This window comes from Triplophysa rosa, unplaced genomic scaffold (genome assembly GCF_024868665.1).
Source record: "Triplophysa rosa unplaced genomic scaffold, Trosa_1v2 scaffold359_ERROPOS111650+, whole genome shotgun sequence".
Taxonomy (NCBI): Eukaryota; Metazoa; Chordata; class Actinopteri; order Cypriniformes; family Nemacheilidae; genus Triplophysa; species Triplophysa rosa.
Genome location: NW_026634364.1, coordinates 48,143 through 72,215, shown reverse-complemented (window position 1 = coordinate 72,215; position 24,073 = coordinate 48,143). Strand labels below are relative to the sequence as shown.

Sequence of the window (24,073 nt, the reverse complement as noted above, 5' to 3'; positions counted from 1 at the left end):
ACATTTTGTATTTAGTGAACTGTATTATACTGCACACTACATTATTTGTAGTATTAACTGTAGTAATTGGTTAAGTTTTAGCAAATACTGTAGTTTACTATATAATTTATTAAATACTAATATTTACTGTGGTAAGATTTAAAAACACTAGTGTCTAGTAATTTTAGCAACGTTTACTGTAGTAACTACTAAAGAACATTTTTAACATTGGCACTAATTCAATGTGACTAAAACGGCCAGTAGGTGGCGGCATTTTTTGTGTCTGTGAGTCATTCAAATAACTCGTTCAAAACCGCCCATCATTTTCATGACAAGGTTTCTATGATCTTTGACTCGTTCTAAGCAATGCATCACACATAGTTGAACCCACAGATGATTACACCACACTTTAACATGAGCCTTTTTCCTCTTGTATTGTTCTATTTGCCTTTTTAGATCGCTTTCAACTGTGTAGTAGCGCTGACGTTCACTTTAGTTTAGTGGGGAGGATCCCAGGGTTGCCAGATTTGCGTAAAAAAATTCAGCCAAATGGCCATTCTAAGCCAGGGGTTCCCAAAGTGGGGGTCGCAAGGCCACGAGGGCGGGGTCGCAAGATGATTTCCAGAAATCTTTTTTTTTGGAATGGCGCGTGTAATCAATAAGTGTAACAAAATATAAAAATATTAGCTATATTAAAAATAAAACCAGGCAAATAAAAAGCCATCAGTTCAGGAATTTCCTCCCCCTCGATCATGACACCTGAGGTGATTACGTCACATTAACAACCGCATTAGGCGCAGCGAGTCCATTTACAGCGCTTCGCTCAATCGCTCAATCAACAAGAATCCACACATTGTTTTGTGGAAAAGCAGAAGATTTATTCAACATATGCTATGGACAGTCAGCGGCCACGTTTGGATTTGCCACCCCGACCCCTCCCTCCACGAAATGATCCACCCTTGACCTTCTTCCTCACTCCAGTTGACTGCTCTTCATCATCGGCCGCTTCATCTCTGGACTGACCTCTTTTTCTCTTGTCTCCGTGTTCTTTCATCTCCTGGAAGACAGAGAAAGAAAGATTCATCAATTCAACACTCCAGAACATTCTATGTGCATGTTTCTCATGAAGAGAAGGACATACGATCCGTGCAAATCTCTGCGCTTCGCTCACTCGCTCCATCAGCATCATAACTTCCTCTTCCTGAGTGGGGAAGACGGGCAGTTTTTTACCAATCAAGGTTTCTATTCGCTGGAAGAGCTCAACATCATACCTGCGTAATCAAAAAACACGCTAAAAATCTTGACATTAACATGAATTATTTCCCTCTGGAATTACTCATTGTTCATTGGTGATCATGACAATTTAACAGTCTTTTATCAAACTCAACACTTACAAACAGACCAGTTTTAAAAACAAATGGCTACTGACTGTGTGACAAATGTGATGGATTTTCCAGATCTTCCCGCTCTCGCCGTGCGGCCCACACGATGGATGTAGTCCTGAAGAAAAAAACAAACACATTTTCACTTTCAGAAAAACAGCTGAGAAAATCATGTGAATGTGTGTTTGGGGCGGGGGGGGGGGGTTCAGTACCTTCGAGTGTGTTGGGATGTCAAAGTTGATAACGCAATCCACGTGTGGAATGTCTAGCCCACGAGACGCTACATCAGTGGCCAGCAGCACAGAGCGAGACTTTGACTTGAATTTGTTAAGAGCTCCAAGACGTTTACTCTAGACACACATACACAAGCATTAACAACAGGACATTGACATTTATTCATTTGGCAGACGATTATATCCAGTACTGGTAGTATAGGCCATGATGCTAGGAGGATAAGAGCTCAAGCAAGCAAGGGAGAGAATGGACAACATGATTTGAAAATGGGCCAGTGCTGTGTGAGGCTGAGGTACGGCACATAGGCTGACGGTCTCGGTCTGCTCCGTGTCAGTGTGCAGCAGTTCTGAAGTCTTTACTCCGTCGTGCCCCACCATTGGTCTCAAGTTTCAGTTTTAACAAATTTCTTTTTTATCCGTGTATTCATTTACACTGATAATCGCAGGAAAAACTCATCTATTAGGCAACGTAGTAACCATATCATGGCACATTCGCACATTAACCGATTCCGCAAAGAAACCCATGTCTGCTCGTGTCAGCCACGCACTGCCTATTCATTGGTAAATGTTTAAGATCCACATATTTTGAACTAGAACTGAATAAAAATCAAGTTAAATCCTGCCCATCGTCCATCAGGAGTAGACTTTAGACTTGAGCTCATGCATGCATGATACGCGTCCGGTGCGCAATACCTGCGAGTTATAGACGCATCTCAAGATGGAGATTCTAAATGTCAATTTCGAGGACAGCATTGCATATTTCGCATGGCCTTTTTAAAGCTGAAAAACTGAAGTGAACTAAAGCATGCTTCTATGAAAGAAAGGGAAAGGCTCATTTAAATGCTTATTAATATCAACTTGGAGGAGAGCAAATGTTGTAGGAAGTTTTGACAAGAAGAACTGGAAATTCAGTGGAAGTTAATAAATAAAGATGATTAATTTAGACGGAGGTGTCAAAAGCAGGCTTTGAAGAAAAAGTGGCAGAAAAGTAAAGGAGGACTGTTTCCCAGTAAAGCTTTGTGTCTAACAAACCCATCGCATCATTATAACAACACTTAAGAGCGAGCGCTCACTTTCTGCTGCCAACTTTGAATCACGTTCACTGAAACGCACTTCCATTTCACCAAGAAAATGATCCAAAGCACTGATAGACAGCCAGTATCTCCACTTTATCAATATGCGCAGACATATTTCACAGTCCACGTAATGGTAAACACACCCGTTTCTTGTTAAGCAATGCATTCATTAGCTTGTGTTTTTGAACATCTCACATAAGTACTGAGCAAGACACTGTTGTCCGTCAAGTCTGTTGCCAAATAAATAAAACAGACGTCATACTAGAGCCCTCCATTCTTTTTAAACCTCTGCTTCTTTAATCAATATTCACTCATTTCATTTTCCGAATAGTTTTAATGTGCTTTCGTTTATCATTTCAAAAAGTGAGGGGGCACAGTGACTGAAGGTGCCGGGCTATGTCCCCTATGCCACGCTCGTGACGCCGACACTGCAACAGATTTTGATTGGTGTGTGTACCTGACACATCTGTCCATGCAGAGGGATTGCTGTGATGCCGAGGTTTCTGAGCAATAGTGCCACCCGTTGAGTGTTGTTACATGTGCTGCAGAAAACCATGAAGGAATTTCCAGCCAGTTCGTTGAGAATAGAAACCAGATAACAATCCTAAAACACACACAAACGTCCACACATTAGCACCTGCACAACCTAGTTGATCAAGAATCTTAATGGAAGTGACTATGAAAAACCATTGGCAGAGAACAACTGAGGTCTGAACAATTTTAGCAGATACAATCCAAGAAGAGTTAACCGAGCTACATGTTTTTTATATGATGGTCAAGTTTTAATGTGGCATTTCATATTTACACTTGTGTTTATTCTAGTGCTGTCAATCGATTCAAAAATTGAATCTGATGAATCGCACATTTGTTCTGTGATTAATCACTAGGGGTGCAACGGATCAAAAAACTCACGGTTCGGATCGTTTCTCGGATCAGAGTCACGGATCGGATAATTTTTCGGATCAGCAAAAAAAAAAAAAGACAAGACAAGACAAATAAACATAAGTTTTGTCTTTTTGTTTATTAACACTTTTAAATGATTAAATTAAAATATATAAAATCAACTTCGCAATCTTTTCGCTGAAGTGGGTGCGCGACGGGATGTCGTAACGTGGCTCAAGCACTTTCAGCATGTGTTTAAAGCCCTCGTTTTGCACAACCGAATATGGCCTCATGTCGGCACCTATAAACACACCGATAGCGTTTGTGATGGCTTTAGCCCGGTCTGATTGTGCAACAAGGGGCTGCTTAAATGCCGCGGTGATAAGCGGTTGTTGAACAGCCTTCGTTTTCACTCCTGTCAGTGAAACACCGGGGTGATGTCACTTCAAATGCGTGGCCATGCTTGATGTGTTTCCACTGTCATATGTCTTTCTTGTGCCACAGTGCCTACACACCGTCACGGTTTTATCCACTAACCTCTTTCCTTCATCATTATATTTCACAGGGAAGCCAAAATGATCCCATACAGGGGATTTAAATGACGCGGGGCGTTCAAGCTCCTCCGTTCCTCCGCTCGCCATGACCACGCTGTGTGTGGACTGAACATGCGCACAACTTTTTTTTCATAAATCAATCTGCGGATCACGTGTGTGCCGAACCGAAGATATTGATCCGAACGGATCACGGATCAATGATGATCCGTTGCACCACTATTAATCACACATAACATTAATGTTTTAAAATATACTTTTACAATCTAATAATTTCACATTTAATCTTCAAATTATTGTAGAAACAACAGATTTCTTTAACAGCATCATTTTATGAATGAAAGCCAACATTCTGATATTAGTACTGTTACTGATGTCTCTATTAAATTTTTTGTTTATTTTAACATTAATTATAGCCATTCAAAAGTATAATTGAGAGCTATCATGTCTAACAGATAGGATATATACAGAAATTGGGTTAGAAGTTCTCAAACACTTGAACAGTCTTTAATGCTAAATTGTAAATTAAATACAGAAGAATTCTCATTAAAGCTACAAAACACATTGAATTCCTCTTTTCTTTTGTTCTTTGATTAACATGAGTGACAGATGTCACAGCAGAAGCTTTAAGAACGCGGCCCCTTTAAGAGCTGTCTCTTTACGCAGATGACGCCACTCCCATTTTCACAACTCTTTGCATTCATTTAAGATTGTATTTAACTTGTGATCATCTTGTGTGTTTTATTCATTCAAGCACGAAAGAGAACTTTATACTGGTGCTGTGCTGTCTGACACAGATTGACTGACGCAGCCTTTAGCCCGTGACTGTATACACCAGACTGGACCTTGAGTTGCGTTTTGCCGCGTCCCACAGCAAGAAGCTGTCTATCTCCACTGAACAAAGCAACCTTTCAAAACATGTTTAAGTGGTTTAAAAGCCTGGACACGAATAACAGCGTGATTATATGTAACCTAGACAAAGGATGACACAACAAACAGATGCTGCGTTAATTGCGTGAAATATTTTTAACACGTTAATCTGAAAAAAATTAATCGCATGCGTTAACGCGTTAACAGCCCTAGTTTATTCCAACATAAATCATCAAGCATACTATAGTAATAGTGTCTAACCTAACCCCCTATACCATAATACAGAGCACTGTTTGAGAGGACATCCATTTTTCTTGGTGTCTAAATTCATAGTGGAAATTATTGAGTGCACTCAATCCTGTCGTGCGCAGAAACAACAAGTGTACAACTGATGTACACTCACAACTAGCTGCTAGGCATCTGTCATGAATTTCTGAATTCACTCACTCGTTTTCATTCGCTGCTTCAAGTGCACTATGTTAGTCAATTAATAGTGAATGAGGGTCTAGGGGCCAGTCTTATGAAACGGACAGTTCTGACTTTGGATTTATAGAACTCCAAGTTCACAAATATTATAACTGATGATATTTAGCTCTTTAACACAATGATTCTTTTCTTTTGTTGCAGTTTTCACCTGTGATTGAGAACATCAGCAATAACTGTGAATATTTTCTACATGAACCTTGTACTTTGATGGTATGAAGATGTAATACTGCTGCAGTTTTTCTACAGTGGCGTATTTGCTGGACACGGCACATTTGACAGGATCTAGTAGCGCCGCCCGCTGGAGCTTCTGAACCTGAAACAAGAGGCACAAGAAGGTTTCATTCAATTTCATTTGAATACTACACAATTTACATTACTAAGTGCTGCGATCTTTGCTAGAATGATCGGAGCACTGGCAGCGGCACTCTCACAACGCTCTCGCTGCTTCAAACTCTTTGTACCTTTTTCGTCATGGTTGCTGAAAACAGGAAAGTCCGTCTCTCTCGAGGAATCACTTTTAGAATCTTATCCACCTGACAACAGAGAAACACTCAGCATAAAATATTTGTCATTCTCACAAAACGAAAGATTTTAATTATAAAACATATAATACCGTAACACAAAAAATACTCATAATAAACATAATTGTGTTCTCAACCTTGCACAAAGCATCATTTTAACATTTGATTACTGTATTTGATTACTTTTCCTGCTGAAATTCTCATTACTGTAACACGTCCTGATTTGTCTGAGTGCACTACATGTTGTAATTTAAACAAAGCAAGATTAACCCATTCTTAAAAAAAATCATTGACAAAATATTAACGTTGAATAAAAATGAAGAAATGGTGAAAAAAAGAAGTGTCCATGACTGATAATCTCATCCTCTGTAACATTTAGGGGCGGGTTCCTGGACAAGGATTTCCAGAACTAGGTCTTAGTTAAACCAGGATATTTCAGTCGTCTTAAAAAACATACTTTACAAAAAAAGCATAATTGTGTGCATCTTGAGACAAAACAATCGCACTGATATGTTTTAAAGGGGACATTTCACGAAAAAATTTCTGTGAAAAAGAAAACAACTTTTTCTGTGTTTAGGTGCTATAATCGGTTCCGCGGTTCATCCACTAACCCAGAAAATGTGAAAAAGTACAACACAGTAACTTTGGTTTGTTACGTCTTTCTCTGAAAGCATGTGAAAAAAGTCAGTGCTTCAGATTACGCTCCCTTGATGACGTAGGTGAAGGATCTCATTGTACAAACCCGATTCCAAAAAAGTTGGGACACTGTACAAATTGTGAATAAAAACAGAATGCAATGATGTGGAAGTTTAAAATTTCAATATTTTATTCAGAATACAACATAGATGACATATCAAATGTTTAAACTGAGAGAATGTATCATTTTAAGGGAAAAATAAGTTGATTTTAAATTTCATAGCATCAACACATCTCAAAAAAGTTAGGGACAAGGCCATGTTTACCACTGTGTGGCATCCCCTCTTCTTTTTATAACAGTCTGCAAACGTCTGGGGACTGAGGAGACAAGTTGCTCAAGTTTAGGAATAGGAATGTTGTCCCATTCTTGTCTAATACAGGCTTCTAGTTGCTCGACTGTCTTAGGTCTTCTTTGTCGCATCTTCCTCTTTATGATGCGCCAAATGTTTTCTATGGGTGAAAGATCTGGACTGCAGGCTGGCCATTTCAGTACCCGGATCCTTCTTCTACGCAGCCATGATGTTGTAATTGATGCAGTATGTGGTCTGGCATTGTCATGTTGGAAAATGCAAGGTCTTCCCTGAAAGAGACGACGTCTGGATGGGAGCATATGTTGTTCTAGAACTTGGATATACCTTTCAGCGTTGATGGTGCCTTTCCAGATGTGTAAGCTGCCCATGCCACACGCACTCATGCAACCCCATACCATCAGAGATGCAGGCTTCTGAACTGAGCGCTGATAACAACTTGGGTTGTCCTTGTCCTCTTTAGTCCGGATGACATGGTGTCCCAGTTTTCCAAAAAGAACTTCAAATTTTGATTCGTCTGACCACAGAACAGTTTTCCACTTTGCCACAGTCCATTTTAAATGAGCCTTGGCCCAGAGAAAAACACCTGCGCTTCTGGATCATGTTTAGATATGGCTTCTTTTTTGACCTATAGAGTTTTAGCCGGCAACGGCGAATGGCACGGTGGATTGTGTTCACCGACAATGTTTTCTGGAAGTATTCCTGAGCCCATGTTGTGATTTCCATTACAGTAGCATTCCTGTATGTGATGCAGTGCCGTCTAAGGGCCCGAAGATCACGGGCATCCAGTATGGTTTTCCGGCCTTGACCCTTACGCACAGAGATTGTTCCAGATTCTCTGAGTCTTTGGATGATATTATGCACTGTAGATGATGATAACTTCAAACTCTTTGCAATTTTTCTCTGAGAAACTCCTTTCTGATATTGCTCCACTATTTTTCGCCGCAGCATTGGGGGAATTGGTGATCCTCTGCCCATCTTGACTTCTGAGAGACACTGCCACTCTGAGAGGCTCTTTTTATACCCAATCATGTTGCCAATTGACCTAATAAGTTGCAAATTGGTCCTCCAGCTGTTCCTTATATGTACATTTAACTTTTCCGGCCTCTTATTGCTACCTGTCCCAACTTTTTTGGAATGTGTAGCTCTCATGAAATCCAAAATGAGCCAATATTTGGCATGACATTTCAAAATGTCTCACTTTCAACATTTGATATGTTATCTATATTCTATTGTGAATAAAATATAAGTTTATGAGATTCGTAAATTATTGTGTAGCGAGGAAGGCTGGGCGAGAGCCGTGGGGCGAGTAAGGCGGGGCCGGCGGCGTAAGTGGCAACGAGTGTCAGCTGTGCGACCGCCGGTCTTGCCTTACTCGCCCCACGGCTCTCGCCCCACCTTCCTCGCTACATATTGCATTCCTTTTTTATTCACAATTTGTACAGTGTCCCAACTTTTTTGGAATCGGGTTTGTAATAGCACCGCCCCTTAATCTGCTAGTTTCCACCCACGGCGCGCCGTTTTGTTTTTCGCAGGTGATAGGAGTGTATCGTTCTAACGCCATGGCAAAAGTTCGTGCCAAACATGCTAACTGTTCTGTCCTTGGGTGCACAGAGCAGCACAGAACACTGTTCCCAGCCTGACAGGAGAGCAATGGATTCATTTAGTTTTCAATGGAAATCCCCCAGACTGAACGAGGCAAGGCTGCAAATAAAGATATTGTAAGTAGCAGTATTTTTTAAGTAAGACCTCAGGGACCTGTGGCAACTTAAAAGTAGGTAAAATGTCATTGTGACAGGTTTGTCCGTTCACGCAAAGAAAGCAATGTGTATGGCTTGTAAACACGCGACGGGATTGTCCTGTGTAACCTTAGTTTCACTTAGAGAATACGCAATACGTTTGTCTTGAGTAACTTCACTTATAGAAAGCAGTGTGTATGGTCTGTAAACACGCGGACGGTTTGTCATGGTAACATGGGTTCTCGCCACCCTCCCGTTTTGTTATTTCACCCTTGAAACCCTGTGACGCGATCGCAGGTCTTACTCCCGAAAGCGGTCGTGACCGGACCAACAGGGACCGGAGCGCCTTCGCGAATGGCCCCGGGGGAAACAGGTGTGCTTATAGAAAACAATGTGCTTGGTGTTCAAAGACGAGACACAGTAATTTCTCATTCGCTTTGTGACATTTCTTTCTTGGGTAGGCTACTTTCACTTGTAGAAAGCAGTGTGTATGGTTTGTAAATACGCAATCGGTTTGTCATGTGTGTTTTCACGTATAGAAAATGTGACGCCTTTGTTAGGAGTCTGTTCGCTTATAGAAAACAATGTGTTTGGTGTTTAAAGACTAAAATGTTTCTCATTCGCTTTATGTGACCCTTCTTTTGTCGATGGAAGCACAGGCTCACAGCCCTGGCTGAGTTTTCTGTGAAAAGGGGGCGGAGACTAGCAGCTCATTTGCACTTAAAGAGACACACACCAAAACAGCGCGTTTCTCCTCACATGCAAAACTGGGCAACTAGAGCATGGTATAATAAAAGATCTGTGGGGAATTTTGAGCTGAAACTTCACAGACACATTCTGTGGACCCCTATGATTTACATTACATTTGTGTGAAAGTAGAAAAAAACCTCCCATTTAAGATATGTCAGTGCAAGTCAGTTTTGATCAAGACCCCTTTAACATTTAAGTTAGTCTGGGACTAGGCTTAAAGCACCAGTGAAATCAAAATGAACCTTTTTTCCTTTTATTAAAAATAAGTCAATAAACTGATATCCTCCTACGTGCTGATAAAATTCCCATTTAGAAGATCTAATCGTTCAAAACTGACAGTCTGCATGCGCGCGCTCAAACAAATCTAGAAATCTAACACCACTGTGGCTATTACACTGTTAAATGCAGCTTTGCCAGGTGGACTGTGCCCAAAACGAACCGCTATTTGTTATTTTAAAAGGGGAGGAGCCACACGAAATGTCTCGCGCTCTCTGCATTTTTCAGTTGAGATTATGTCCCAACATCAAATAATGCTGTGTGCTCCAAGGCATTTAAGTGGGGCTTTAAGCTCTGTGCGGGAAACCACCCCTTACTGTTTACACACACAAAGATACTTACATTAAGTCAAGTTTATTTATAGAGCACTTTCAACACCATTGTAAAGGACCTTAAGGGCTGTACGTCAATAAAAATACTAAAATCACCAAATCAAACCCTACTACAAAGTTTCCCAATCAAACGCCAAAAGGATGAGAAAATGGCTAAGTCTTCAATTGCTTTTTCAAAGATCGAGATAGTACGTTCCAAAGAGCAGGGGCTCACCTCAGCTGAGACCGTCGAACAGTAACCACAAACTCTGGGAGGACCGTAATGAGCGTTGAGTTTGATAGGGGATCAATGCCTTATAAACAGATGTACAACTGATGTACTTGTTGCATCAAAGAGTACAGAACAGGTTACCACAGCGAGCAGGATGCAGTTCATGGCCTGACCTGATGGTAGAGCGGCGACCTGACAAGAGCTGAGATGATAGAGCTGGATAAAGAAGGACGCGGTCACCTGACACGTCTTCATGGCCTGACCTGATGGTAGAGCGGAGAATGGGAAGCGGCGACCTGACAAGAGCTGAGATGATAGAGCTGGATAAAGAAGGACGCGGTCACCTGACACGTCCTCACCACAAAATTTCAAATGCTATTAGATTATTAATGATAATCTTAAACTATAATTGACCTTATTAGTAAGTTTATTTATTTTATTTAGCCTTGATGTGCAAGCTCTCTGGAGCTTGTGCAGAGGCAGCAGCTTTTGCCAGAGGGGAACTGGAATCCCCTGGTTGGGCCTGGGTTCTCCTGAGGGTTTTTTTCTCCATTAGAGTTTTGGGTTCCTCGCCACCGTTTGCATACTGTTTTTTGCACTATTTGCCTGACCGGGGGGGCTGCTTTAGAATTTAGAATTTTAAAGTTTTACTTAATTAATATTGCATATAGGAATTTATAGTCTGTTATATTTGACCTGTGCTTCTCTCTCCTTTATCCTAAATGTGTGCTCTCACTGAGCATGTGTGTGTGTGTGCGCGTGTCTGTGTGCGTACTTGTCTGTGTACGTGTGTGTGTGTGTGTGTGTGTGTGTGTGTGTGCGTGCGCGTCCGTGTGTGTCTATGTCTATGTGTGTTAGTACATGTGCATATTGTGTGTGTGGAGTGTTTTGTATGTGGGTGTGTCTGTCTTCTGTGTTTTCAACTTTTTCTTGTTTTTACAGGTACAACTTTAATTGTTTTGCTTATAGTCAATATGTCTTATGTACAGCTGCTTTGTAACAAAGAAAATTGAAAAAAGCGCTATATAAATAAAGTTGAGTTGAGTTAAACAAGCATCAGCACTTGTGTTGTATTCTGAATGTTACAGATACCACAACAGGGCTTATATGATCCCATTTCTTATTATTTGTTAAAAGTTTCGTAGCAGCATTTTGAACATACTGAAGGCGGGCTGTCAAAGATGCACTTAAACCCAAATATAAAGCATTGCAATAATCCAACCTCGTAGAAACAAAAGCAAGTATAACAATTTGATGTAACATTAACTTTGATATTATGTGAAGAAACACATCTAACCGAGATTTCTAGATATTATATATATATATATATATATATATATATATATATATATATATATATATATATATATTTAAAAGTTTAGTATTGTCTTGTCTTGCTTTGTACACAACTTTTTTCATTCTCATTACAGATACAGGTAGTTTTCTGCTTTAAAAAAATGTTACATGTATAATGATCTATTCAAATATACTTCATTAATGTCTTATTATTTACAGTATCTCACAGCAGTGAGTACACCCCTCAAATTTGAGTAAATATTTGATGATATCTCTTCATGTGACAACACTGAAGAAATGACACTTTGCTACAATGTAAAGTAGTGAGTGTACAGCTTGTATAACAGTGTAAATGTGCTGTCCCCTCAAACTAACTCCACACAGCCATTAATGTCTAACCCGCTGGCAACAAAAGTGAGGACACCCCTTAGTGAAAATGTCCAGTCCACTTGGTCAGATTTTCATCCGATGAGCCCTTTAAGCGAATCAAACCTCATCAGTCTGTAGAAGACTCAGCTGTTTTTCTTATAAATTGAGGTTGTGGAGTGTGATAAATACAAGGGGGGCAATAATTGTGGCCAACATGTATGGAGGAAAAACATTTTTTACAATGTGATATTCCCTCTACCTCAAATTGTTTTCCTTCAATGAAATGTTGGAATTTTGTAGATTATTTTAAATAAAAGATCAAAACGAGAAAAGGTGCAGATTTATTTTTACAGCCTTCTTTGCTCATATTTACCAAGGGTGCCAGCTGTCCTGTGGTTCAGTGGTTAGAGCATGGCGCTAGCGAAGCCAAGGTCATGGGTTTGATCTCCGGGGATTGCACATAGTATGTAGTATTGCACAAATGTATAACACAATGCAATGTGAGTCGCTTTGGATAAAAGCATCTGCCAAATGCATAAATGTAAATGTATGTAAATAATAGTGGAGGGCACTGTATGTATGAAGAGAAAACATTGGACTAGAAGGTAAACTCTGAATCAAGTGTGTGCGTGCGTGCGTGCGTACCCGCATGTACCTCAGACTCAAAGTCCATGTTGAGAATGCGGTCGGCTTCATCCATCACCAGGTATTTCAGTGCTCGTAGATTGAAGCCTTTTGTATTCTCCAGGTGATCTAACAGGCGGCCTGGAGTTGCTATGCAAGACAAAGTTCAAAAGAAGCATTGAGAGCAATCCATGGCTCCTAAATTCATATATACATGTAAGTATACATATATATAAATTGCTATATATATATAATATACACTCACCTAAAGGATTATTAGGAACACCATACTAATACAGTGTTTGACCCCCTTTCGCCTTCAGAACTGCCTTAATTCTACGTGGCATTGATTCAACAAGGTGCTGAAAGCATTCTTTAGAAATGTTGGCCCATATTGATAGGATAGCATCTTGCAGTTGATGGAGATTTGTGGGATGCACATCCAGGGCACGAAGCTCCCGTTCCACCACATCCCAAAGATGTTCTATCGGGTTGAGATCTGGTGACTGTGGGGGCCATTCTAGTACAGTGAACTCATTGTCATGTTCAAGAAACCAATTTGAAATGATTCGAGCTTTGTGACATGGTGCATTATCCTGCTGGAAGTAGCCATTAGAGGATGGGTACATGGTGGTCATAAAGGGATGGACATGGTCAGAAACAATGCTCAGGTAGGCCGTGGCATTTAAACGATGCCCAATTGGCACTAAGGGGCCTAAAGTGTGCCAAGAAAACATCCCCCACACCATTACACCACCACCACCAGCCTGCACAGTGGTAACAAGGCATGATGGATCCATGTTCTCATTCTGTTTACGCCAAATTCTGACTCTACCATTTGAATGTCTCAACAGAAATCGAGACTCATCAGACCAGGCAACATTTTTCCAGTCTTCAACTGTCCAATTTTGGTGAGCTCGTGCAAATTGTAGCCTCTTTTTCCTATTTGTAGTGGAGATGAGTGGTACCCGGTGGGGTCTTCTGCTGTTGTAGCCCATCTGCCTCAAGGTTGTGCGTGTTGTGGCTTCACAAATGCTTTGCTGCATACCTCGGTTGTAACGAGTGGTTATTTCAGTCAAAGTTGCTCTTCTATCAGCTTGAATCAGTCGGCCCATTCTCCTCTGACCTCTAGCATCAACAAGGCATTTTCGCCCACAGGACTGCCGCATACTGGATGTTTTTCCCTTTTCACACCATTCTTTGTAAACCCTAGAAATGGTTGTGCGTGAAAATCCCAGTAACTGAGCAGATTGTGAAATACTCAGACCGGCCCGTCTGGCACCAACAACCATGCCACGCTCAAAATTGCTTAAATCACCTTTCTTTCCCATTCTGACATTCAGTTTGGAGTTCAGGAGATTGTCTTGACCAGGACCACACCCCTAAATGCATTGAAGCAACTGCCATGTGATTGGTTGATTAGATAATTGCATTAATGAGAAATTGAACAGGTGTTCCTAATAATCCTTTAGGTGAGTGTATATATACAGTATATACATATTAGTGCTGTCAATCAATAAAAAAATAATCACGACCAATCGCACATAACATTAATGTTTTTAAAAAAAGTGAAAGTGACCTATTAGTCAGATATGGTGACCCATACCCGAAATGTGACCTCTGCATTTAACCCATCCAGAGAGTAGTGAACACACGCACAGCAAGTGGTGACCACACGTTCACCCGGAGCAGTGGGCAGCTATCACTGCAGCGCCCGGGGAGCAAGTAGGGGTCAGGTGCCTTGCTCAAGGACACCTCAGTTGTTACCCGCCGGCCCGGAGAATCGAACCGGCAACCTTCTGGTCACGAGTCCCACTCTCTAACCATTAGGCCACGACTGCCCCTAAAATACTTTTACATTCTAATAATTTCACATGTCATCTACAAATTAATGTAGAAACAACAGATTTCTTTAACAGCATCATTTTATGAATGAAAGGCAACATTCTGATATTAGTACTGCAACCGATGTCTCTATTAAATTGATTATTTTTTATTTATTTTAACATTAATAATAGCCATTTAACATTGAAGTACTGAGAGCTCTCGTGTCTAACAGGTAGGAAATATACAGAAATTGAATGAAGTTCTCAAACATTTTACAGTCTTTAATGCCAAATTCTCAATTAAATACAGAATTAAAGTTACAAAACGCATTGAATTCCTCTTTTCTTTTGTTCTTTGATGAACATTAATGACAGGACTCACAGCAGCAGGTATATTTTTAAATATAACGCAGCATCTGTTTATTTTTTCTGGAGCTGTGTCTGGACAACAAGAGATTGATCAAATGAATTCTTACCAATGACAACATGAGGTTTCTTAGCAAGAACCAGTGACTGAGACATCATATCAATCCCTCCGACAATAACAGCTGAAACACACAAATCATATCATATCAATGCAGGGCTCCTGCAATGCTTGTCCGGGACAAATGAATGTTTGGTATGGGCGAGAAAGTGAGAGAGAATTTTACTTGCCCGACTGGAAAAAAAGAATAATAATAACAGTGCTACGAAAAAATCGGTCATGTGCCAGTAACATAGCAATAAGAATATGTGCATTAGACAGAGCTGTGTGTTTGTGTGAAGTGTGTTTGCTTGTGTGTGACAATAATCAACGCAACGAGTCCATTTAACTAGAATCGTGTTATTTAAATCAGTCATCTGGATGTTCTGCGTGTCTGAGGTGCACAGTTTAACATACAACACGAGTGATGGTCGAGGATTTGTCTGCGTCTGCACTGTATGAGGATGTGAACACATGAACTTCATCTCCGGAGTTGTTCTGAGAGTTTATTTTAACAGCATCGTACTGTTTGAGTGAAGCTATCTGCAAACACACACAATAAAACTCAAGCGTCTTCACGACTACACGTCAAAATAAAAGTCCCATTAACGGTAACATTACTGTAGTATTTGCTAAAGGAAATTGTAGTACCCTTGTAAACACTGTAGTATACTATAGTAAGGTTCAAAAACACTATAGTATCTAGGAATTTTACTGCAGTTTACTATAGTAAATAACACTATAGTTTACTACAGCAATTTATGTGGACAAACATACCTCTATTGTTTAGTAAAAAAATGAAATACACAGAACTTCAGAAAAATAAAAACCAATTTAGGTAAACTAAAAATGATAGGGCCCTAATTTATCCATCTGTATGTAACATTAACGTCATTTGTGACCCTGGACGACAAAACCAGTCTTAAGGGTAAATTTTTCAAAATTGAGATTTTACATCATCTGAAAGCTGAAGAAATAAGCTTTCTATTGATATGTGGTTTGTTAGGATAGGACACTATCTGGCGGAACAACAACTATTTACAAAGCTGGAATCTGAGGGTGCAAAAAGTCTAAATATTGAGAAAATCGCCTTTGAAGTTGTTAATCTGAGGCACTGTAGCAGGCCATCCACTCACAAAAATAAAGTTTTTATACAAACCCGATTCCAAAAAAGTTGGGACACTGTACAAATTGTGAATAAAAAAGGAATGCAATAATTTACGAATCTCATAAACTTATATTTTATTCACAATAGAATATAGATAACATATCAAATGTTGAAAGTGAGACATTTTGAAATGTCATGCCAAATATTGGCTCATTTTGGATTTCATGAGAGCTACACATTCCAAAAAAGTTGGGACAGGTAGCAATAAGAGGCCGGAAAAGTTAAATGTACATATAAGGAACAGCTGGAGGACCAATTTGCAACTTATTAGGTCAATTGGCAACATGATTGGGTATAAAAAGAGCCTCTCAGAGTGGCAGTGTCTCTCAGAAGTCAAGATGGGCAGAGGATCACCAATTCCCCCAATGCTGCGGCGAAAAATAGTGGAGCAATATCAGAAAGGAGTTTCTCAGAGAAAAATTGCAAAGAGTTTGAAGTTATCATCATCTACAGTGCATAATATCATCCAAAGACTCAGAGAATCTGGAACAATCTCTGTGCGTAAGGGTCAAGGCCGGAAAACCATACTGGATGCCCGTGATCTTCGGGCCCTTAGACGGCACTGCATCACATACAGGAATGCTACTGTAATGGAAATCACAACATGGGCTCAGGAATACTTCCAGAAAACATTGTCGGTGAACACAATCCACCGTGCCATTCGCCGTTGCCGGCTAAAACTCTATAGGTCAAAAAAGAAGCCATATCTAAACATGATCCAGAAGCGCAGGTGTTTTTCTCTGGGCCAAGGCTCATTTAAAATGGACTGTGGCAAAGTGGAAAACTGTTCTGTGGTCAGACGAATCAAAATTTGAAGTTCTTTTTGGAAAACTGGGACACCATGTCATCCGGACTAAAGAGGACAAGGACAACCCAAGTTGTTATCAGCGCTCAGTTCAGAAGCCTGCATCTCTGATGGTATGGGGTTGCATGAGTGCGTGTGGCATGGGCAGCTTACACATCTGGAAAGGCACCATCAACGCTGAAAGGTATATCCAAGTTCTAGAACAACATATGCTCCCATCCAGACGTCGTCTCTTTCAGGGAAGACCTTGCATTTTCCAACATGACAATGCCAGACCACATACTGCATCAATTACAACATCATGGCTGCGTAGAAGAAGGATCCGGGTACTGAAATGGCCAGCCTGCAGTCCAGATCTTTCACCCATAGAAAACATTTGGCGCATCATAAAGAGGAAGATGCGACAAAGAAGACCTAAGACAGTCGAGCAACTAGAAGCCTGTATTAGACAAGAATGGGACAACATTCCTATTCCTAAACTTGAGCAACTTGTCTCCTCAGTCCCCAGACGTTTGCAGACTGTTATAAAAAGAAGAGGGGATGCCACACAGTGGTAAACATGGCCTTGTCCCTAACTTTTTTGAGATGTGTTGATGCTATGAAATTTAAAATCAACTTATTTTTCCCTTAAAATGATACATTCTCTCAGTTTAAACATTTGATATGTCATCTATGTTGTATTCTGAATAAAATATTGAAATTTTAAACTTCCACATCATTGCATTCTGTTTTTATTCACAATTTGTACAGTGTCCCAACTTTTTTGGAATCGGGTTTGTACATATACAGTAGGAAATTTATAAAATATCTTCATGGAACATGATCTTTACTTAATATCCTAATGATTTTTGGCAAAAAGAAAAATCGTTAATTTTTACCCATACCATGTATTTTTGCCGATTACTAAAAATGTTCCCGTGCTACTTAAGACTGGTTTTGTTGTCCAGGGTCACATTTGTCAGTTTTCTGCCCATTCATGTGATGAACTGCGCTTGCATATTTTTTTAATGATCACAACAGACGTTTTATACTATGTTTGGCATGTGCTACACAACTTTAAACATCTGTAGCACCAGTGCTATGTTCTAGAAGTGTGCGGTACAGCCCTGACACTCATAATCATTACTGCTGGCCTTGTTCTGTAGCAATTGCAATTTTCTTTGCCGATTCCGGTTTCCGATTTTATTATAAATGAAATCTGCCGATTCCGATTTTCTATCCACACACTATAATCGACAGTATACTGTATGTAAAACCACACTGTAAAACGTTGCTGTATTTTTTGCAGCAGGTTTGCCAGTAACTTACTGTAGATTTAATTACTTAATAAACTTTCCAATTAGTACTGTTTTCAATGACTTTAATCAACATTAAAACACTTTGACTTTTGAGATTCAAAATTAGCAAGAAGAGACTGGAATTAGCACAGCAACACTGCAAAAAATGACATTCTTCCTTAGCATGTTTTCTGTAAAAATATTTAAAACGTCTTCAAAAGAGACCCAAGATATTTAGTCTAATTTTATGAAAGAAAAATATATAAACTGTGTAAATTTATGCTTAAAACAAAATTGTACATTAAATCTACAGTAAGTTACTGGCAAACCTGCTGCGAAATTACAGCAAAGTTTTACAGGGCATATTAACTTCAATGCACATTTTCTTATTTTCATTACATAAATGTTTGAACATTACAATTTCCCTAAATGCAGTTCTCCAAGCTGCATTAAATTACAGAATCTTCTCTTTCCCAAACAACTCTTAAATTGAAGAACTCTGTGACTGAAAAGAAGTACAAATAATAAGATATAACTAAACACTTAATTTACCTTTTTCATTTTTGTACTCATCTCACAAAAGTCTAAGATAACAATAAAATACTTCAACTTTATTCTTGTCTGTTTCTGTTTATGAAACTAACATTGCTTTATTTCATTTTTTCTGACATGTAAAATAATTGTCTTTATCTTGGGTCTGTAGTATTAAAAGTTAATAGTTGATTTTTGCTGCAACTTCAATAAAAAAGTAAAGATCTTATGATACTCTAAAGATGTATATGTATTTGCAGTTTTTTGTGTTAGTAAAGAACTCAATCAGATATATATCACATATATTGGTTGATTCATTCATTTTTTATATTTTGGATTTAGTAGAAGTCGTGTTGAATGTCATTTTACCTAGGTGAATTTACCACAGTTTTAACGTAAGACAAGGAATCAAGTTGAATGGAATTTACGTTTGTTTTACAAAGAGTGAATGACTTCAACATGAGTTTAGCATGTGTCCGAGTTTAGCATGATGCTAATAGCATCACTGTTAGCATACATACCCCATGTAGACGGAGCAGCGAGAGATGAACGACAGTGTGTACAGTACATGATGCGTGTGAACGCGCGTGCAGTCAGCGGATATGAAAGATGCACGTCAGTCAGCAGAGACTCGCGGTCCGGTGGACACACATGCGAGTACAAACGAGCCGTGAAAGACAGGCTGTGCGCACGCACGTTTACATGTTTACTTGCGGCTTTGAGTGTACTGACGGCTGTGACGTTCTTGCCCGCATCACGGGCAACAGAAGATCGGCTTGGAATCTGGCCGGTCAATCGGTGCACCTCTACTTATAAGCAAACTTGACCAATCAGAAAGAATAATATCGACATATATTAAATGAAATATCATTTTTTATCTTTGGATAAGTGAATGACAACTTTACTTGTCTGAAGGAGAAGGACAACCCCATGACAGCGCTTAAAGTCAAGCCGTGCAATGCTCATGTGTGAGTTGTGTTAGTACCCGTCTTGACTCCGATGCTGGAGCCCAGAGCCTCAAACTGTTCAGAGATCTGAAAGGCCAGTTCTCGTGTGGGGGTCAGTATGAGCGAGTGCAGCCGCTGCGCAGACGTCAGCAAAGACTGCAGGATGGGAAGAGCAAATGCTCCGGTCTTCCCTGAACCGGTCTCTGCAAGACCGATGACATCACGACCTGAAAACACACACACGTATGTACAGAGTCACAATAACTGTAAGAAAGATCAGAATATTAAAGTCTAATATTGCTTGGTATGGGTATGTTTTATTATGCTGTAAAACTGGTTTGCAAAGGAATGTTAGAATAATAAAGTGATTGGCGTGAAGTCGCTTGTCTTGAAACACAAAGACTGGCTTTAGACACATTCTTTTTTAAAAAGCAGATATGAAATGACTTCTGCCAGTAGAAAACAATGGTAGGGATGCACCGATCAGATGCTCTCTGGATCTGGTATCGGACTGACAGGTTCCATTCAAACCAGATCCGTTGCGTTGCGTTACCCACAGGTGTCACTCTTGAGCTTCTAAAAGGACTTATTATTATGAAAGTTTTCATGCACTGTATTCCACGGCATGTATTTCGATAGCTTTATGGGAGGAATAACCTAATCTAGCATAATGAAGAAACTCTGAGCGCCGCTGGTGCTGTCATGTGTCAATCTCCATCCAGCATGTGTGTGTACGGTGACGGTCAGGACGTTACTCTTTCAAGATGTTCCCATGTTTTCATTATTCTTCATAATCACTAAATGATAGTCTATGGCAGTCATCTTCAATTGGCGGAGACCAAGCCTAATAAACCATTGAAACTTTTGACTATTTTGGTTGTTTAAATTGAGCCGCGGGTCTACACAATGGAGAATCACATCACGCGCTCTCAGGAACAATTATGTAATTGATATTTTGCCGCTATATCCTTCAATATCTTTATCTAGCGCCAAACACGCTTCATTTGAACCCTTTCCGCTCCACGCGCGCTGCTTCTCTCCCGCCGCAGGAAGAGCAGCAGACACGAGCTCATTTTAACAACACTAGTGCAGACACACAGAGCAGGTAAATAGACACACAACAGTAAACAAAATGCAGCAATATTAAAGCATTAGTATCTGTCAGTCTGTTTACTGTTTGCTATACTGTATGTCTCCAACCTTTCAACATGTGGCCTGTATCACGAAGCGAGGTGAACAAACGCTGAGTTGCAGAGTAAGTTTTGAGTTGACAAAACCAGACAAACCCAACCTGGGTTAGATCGGGTTCAGCTGTAGCACAATGCTTGGTATAAACTTTCTCTTCTTTCTCTTCATTACTTTAAAATGCTTTATTTATTAAAGTTTGTTTTATACGAATATAGTTATATTAATTTAAATGCTGTGTTTAATATTAATTAACTAATATCAATTATCAACTCGTGAAATAATTATATGAACATGTTTTAAATTATAATCAATAAATGTAAATATACAATATAAATAAACACTTCGCAGCAAAAGATTCTCCCTCTAACATCTGGGGGAGTGGCTTCACTGCCTGCCAATTACGTCTTTGGGGGCGGGGCACTGATGGATAAGTGAATGGTTGAAGGAGGGGAGACGAAAATGAGTGACTGAATGTAACATTTCTGCGCATTCAATTTATAATACGCAAAAATGATATATTGATCAGTTTGGCAGTCACACCGGTGCGACCATTAAGAAAAACTTGTCGCACTGGCGGGAAAAATAGTGGCAAAATAGGGCTGAAACGATTCCTCGAGTAACTCGACTTATTCGAATACAAAAAATCATCGAGGCAATTTTTGTTGCCTCGAAGCCTCGTTTAATCCATTTAACTACAGTACACATGGAGCGCTGCGTTTCCCCACGGACCGTTATTACTGACGCACAGCCCGCTAAACTCTATTCATGTTACAGGCTCTCAAGTCTCACGCATTCACCGTGAGACACACGCATTTTAGTCTGTAATGCTACCATTTAGTCGCAGTCTAGAGCCCTGTCAAATATTAATGATCAGACTTCTATTAAGAGGGCATTCCACTAAAGCCACAGAGCCTACAATACATATATATATATATACTGTGGATATCCAAATATCAAATAAATGGCCTGATGAAAGACCATATCTTTAATACAGTATATCCACCTGTAAACGGTTGGGTGTGTTCAACACACAACATAACCCATTCTCTTCTGGTTGTGTTCGAACGGGTTATGAACTTTGGGAGCAAAGATCCCGCGATTTCAGAAGGAGAAGCTGCTTTAAGCGCATCATTCTGCATCCGGGATGCTCGTGAGTGAAGTGGATGCATTAAGCGCAACATTCTGTGTCCATGATGCGCATAACTGTAAATAAGGTTGAAGTTGCTCGGCTAAAGAAAAAGTGGTCTCGGGGCATCCCTAACCCATCATTAGATGACTGTGTGCTCACCCTCCAGAGCTACAGGAACAGCCTCCACTTGGATCTTAGTTGGTTTCTTCCATCCCAGATGATCACAAGCTTCACAGAGAACTTCAGTGACTCCCTAAAACACACACACACGCGTTTGTATTACTATACTAGTGGGGACATTACGTAGACTTCCATTGATTCAATATCAGGCGTATGACAGATTCTATCCCTAACCCTGACCCTTAACCTAATAATCACACAAACATGTGCAAGATATTAGATTGATAGAAAAACACTTTGACTGAATTATGAGCCTTTTTATTTAGTGAGGACCAGTCAAATTTATGGTGCCTAGGACATTTGGCCCTCACAAATATAGCTAAACACACACTTTATTAATAGCATTTTCATTGTTCATTATTAGCTTTAGCTTCCTTTTAAATTGAGTGACGTCAGTAGCGCTACGAATCAAGCAAAGGACGCAGATGTTGTTACAGATCAAAACATCCCTTCCGCGAATGAAGCACAATTTTCTTACACTTTAACCATATCTGTAGTGAACTATATCATGTGGTCATACAAATGATAATCGATATGCCAAACAAAACCATGGTCAGTACACTTTCACTATAGTAAATCAACTGCGGTGTGTGAATGTTTTTGTCACCAGATCTCGGAAGCTCTTGTGTGTCTCTTCTGTGTCTTCATTCGTTTCACTGTGTGGTGTTTCGTCTTCTGCTGTTTGTGTGTTTATTCTCTCATCGCGTGTTTCTCCCTCATCCGCCATGTCAGCTGCCCGTACCCACGTGTTACGTTTGAGACTTCGCGCATGACCGGAAGTGGCAGGTTTATGGTTTGGGAGAGTTACGACACTCGCATGGTTTTGACTAGAACGATCCAGCTACCTCGACTGGGCATGCGCACTTCAATACCGCATCATTAAACACACAAAACGGATTAATACTGTCAATTTAATCAACATTGTGTTGGTATTTAGTGAATTGTGTTGCGAATAAAGCTGCTTCCACGGTCTCTCCCGCTTAAACATTCAAACAGACTGACAGTTTGGAACTATTGAGAGCTCCATGAACCACGTGACCACGAGATCACAGTGTGTCGTAACTCTGTTTTCGACGGCTCTGGTTTGGGAGGGTTCAGTGCGCGATGTAACTGCACGCGTGTGTGCTTAGGAATGACGTAAATATGTAATAATATCTATAACCCTATCGTGTACTATGTTGTGCCACAAAACTCTTCGGCTTTACCATCATGACTCACTTTTAAAACGTCTCGATTCTCACCACAATGCAAATACTAAACACACCGACCGACAAACAGTGAGACTCACATACTGATGATGAACTTTTAAAGTTGGAATGAATGTGCACATAAATATAACAAATCCACAAAGCAAATGGTTCCAGTTGCATGTAAGTGATGTAGCTGCTCATCCTGACGTTTCTTTGACAAAGATCTCTTAAACATGATCTAGAGCAAACTTTTTCATTCCAGGACCCACCTAACAGCTATAATCTATCTCGAGACCCACCAAAATATTTTTCAATGGAAATATGGGGAGAAAATACACGTTCATCCTCTATAAGTAGAGAAGAGTTTTTATTTTCCCTAAATAGAAGAAATGAAATTTAAACTGCAATACCAAACGATCTAATGGTCAAATATCAAAGCTATTGTTATTGCCAGTCATGTTTTTTGCGTGTCATTCAAAAGCCAAGTGACTTTCCACGAGCCACAGTTTGCTGATCTAGACAACAGTTAGACAGTCACACACATGATGCTGATGACACGTCTGCATTACTGCTTTGCCAACAGGCCAATACTGTCCAGATTAAACACAGCAACACTTGTGATTTATGTGTACACACGGTCAATCCATGTCACACTCCAGCCATCAGAACCCTTGAGATGAACGTCTTCCTCTCCTCCAGCTCCTCCATCACACATAACTTGATGCTTATGAGAAACATTCGAATGCATAAGTTCTTGTTTCTCCTAAATCACAAATGTACAATCACAA

The 24,073-nt window shown here is 40.0% G+C and overlaps 1 protein-coding gene across 2 annotated transcripts; it reads right to left on the bottom strand.

Moving 5' to 3' along the window:
- Positions 1-571: 571 nt before the first annotated feature.
- ddx47 (DEAD (Asp-Glu-Ala-Asp) box polypeptide 47) lies at positions 572-22,854 on the bottom strand. Of its 2 annotated transcripts, none has more exons than XM_057328056.1 (12): positions 22,703-22,854; positions 22,075-22,168; positions 19,637-19,825; positions 14,884-14,955; positions 12,613-12,731; positions 5,921-5,992; positions 5,656-5,772; positions 3,128-3,274; positions 1,574-1,711; positions 1,409-1,479; positions 1,121-1,250; positions 572-1,036 (listed from the first exon to the last, which is right to left on the bottom strand). In XM_057328056.1, the coding sequence occupies exons 1-12, from the start codon at positions 22,820-22,822 to the stop codon at positions 881-883; spliced, it is 1,425 nt and encodes a 474-aa protein (XP_057184039.1). In that variant the 5' UTR covers positions 22,823-22,854; the 3' UTR covers positions 572-880. The 2 variants fall into 2 exon arrangements, with proteins under 2 accessions (XP_057184039.1, XP_057184040.1); XM_057328057.1 differs by having other exon boundaries at positions 919-1,036; positions 1,121-1,180.
- Between the last annotated feature and the right edge of the window lie 1,219 nt (positions 22,855-24,073).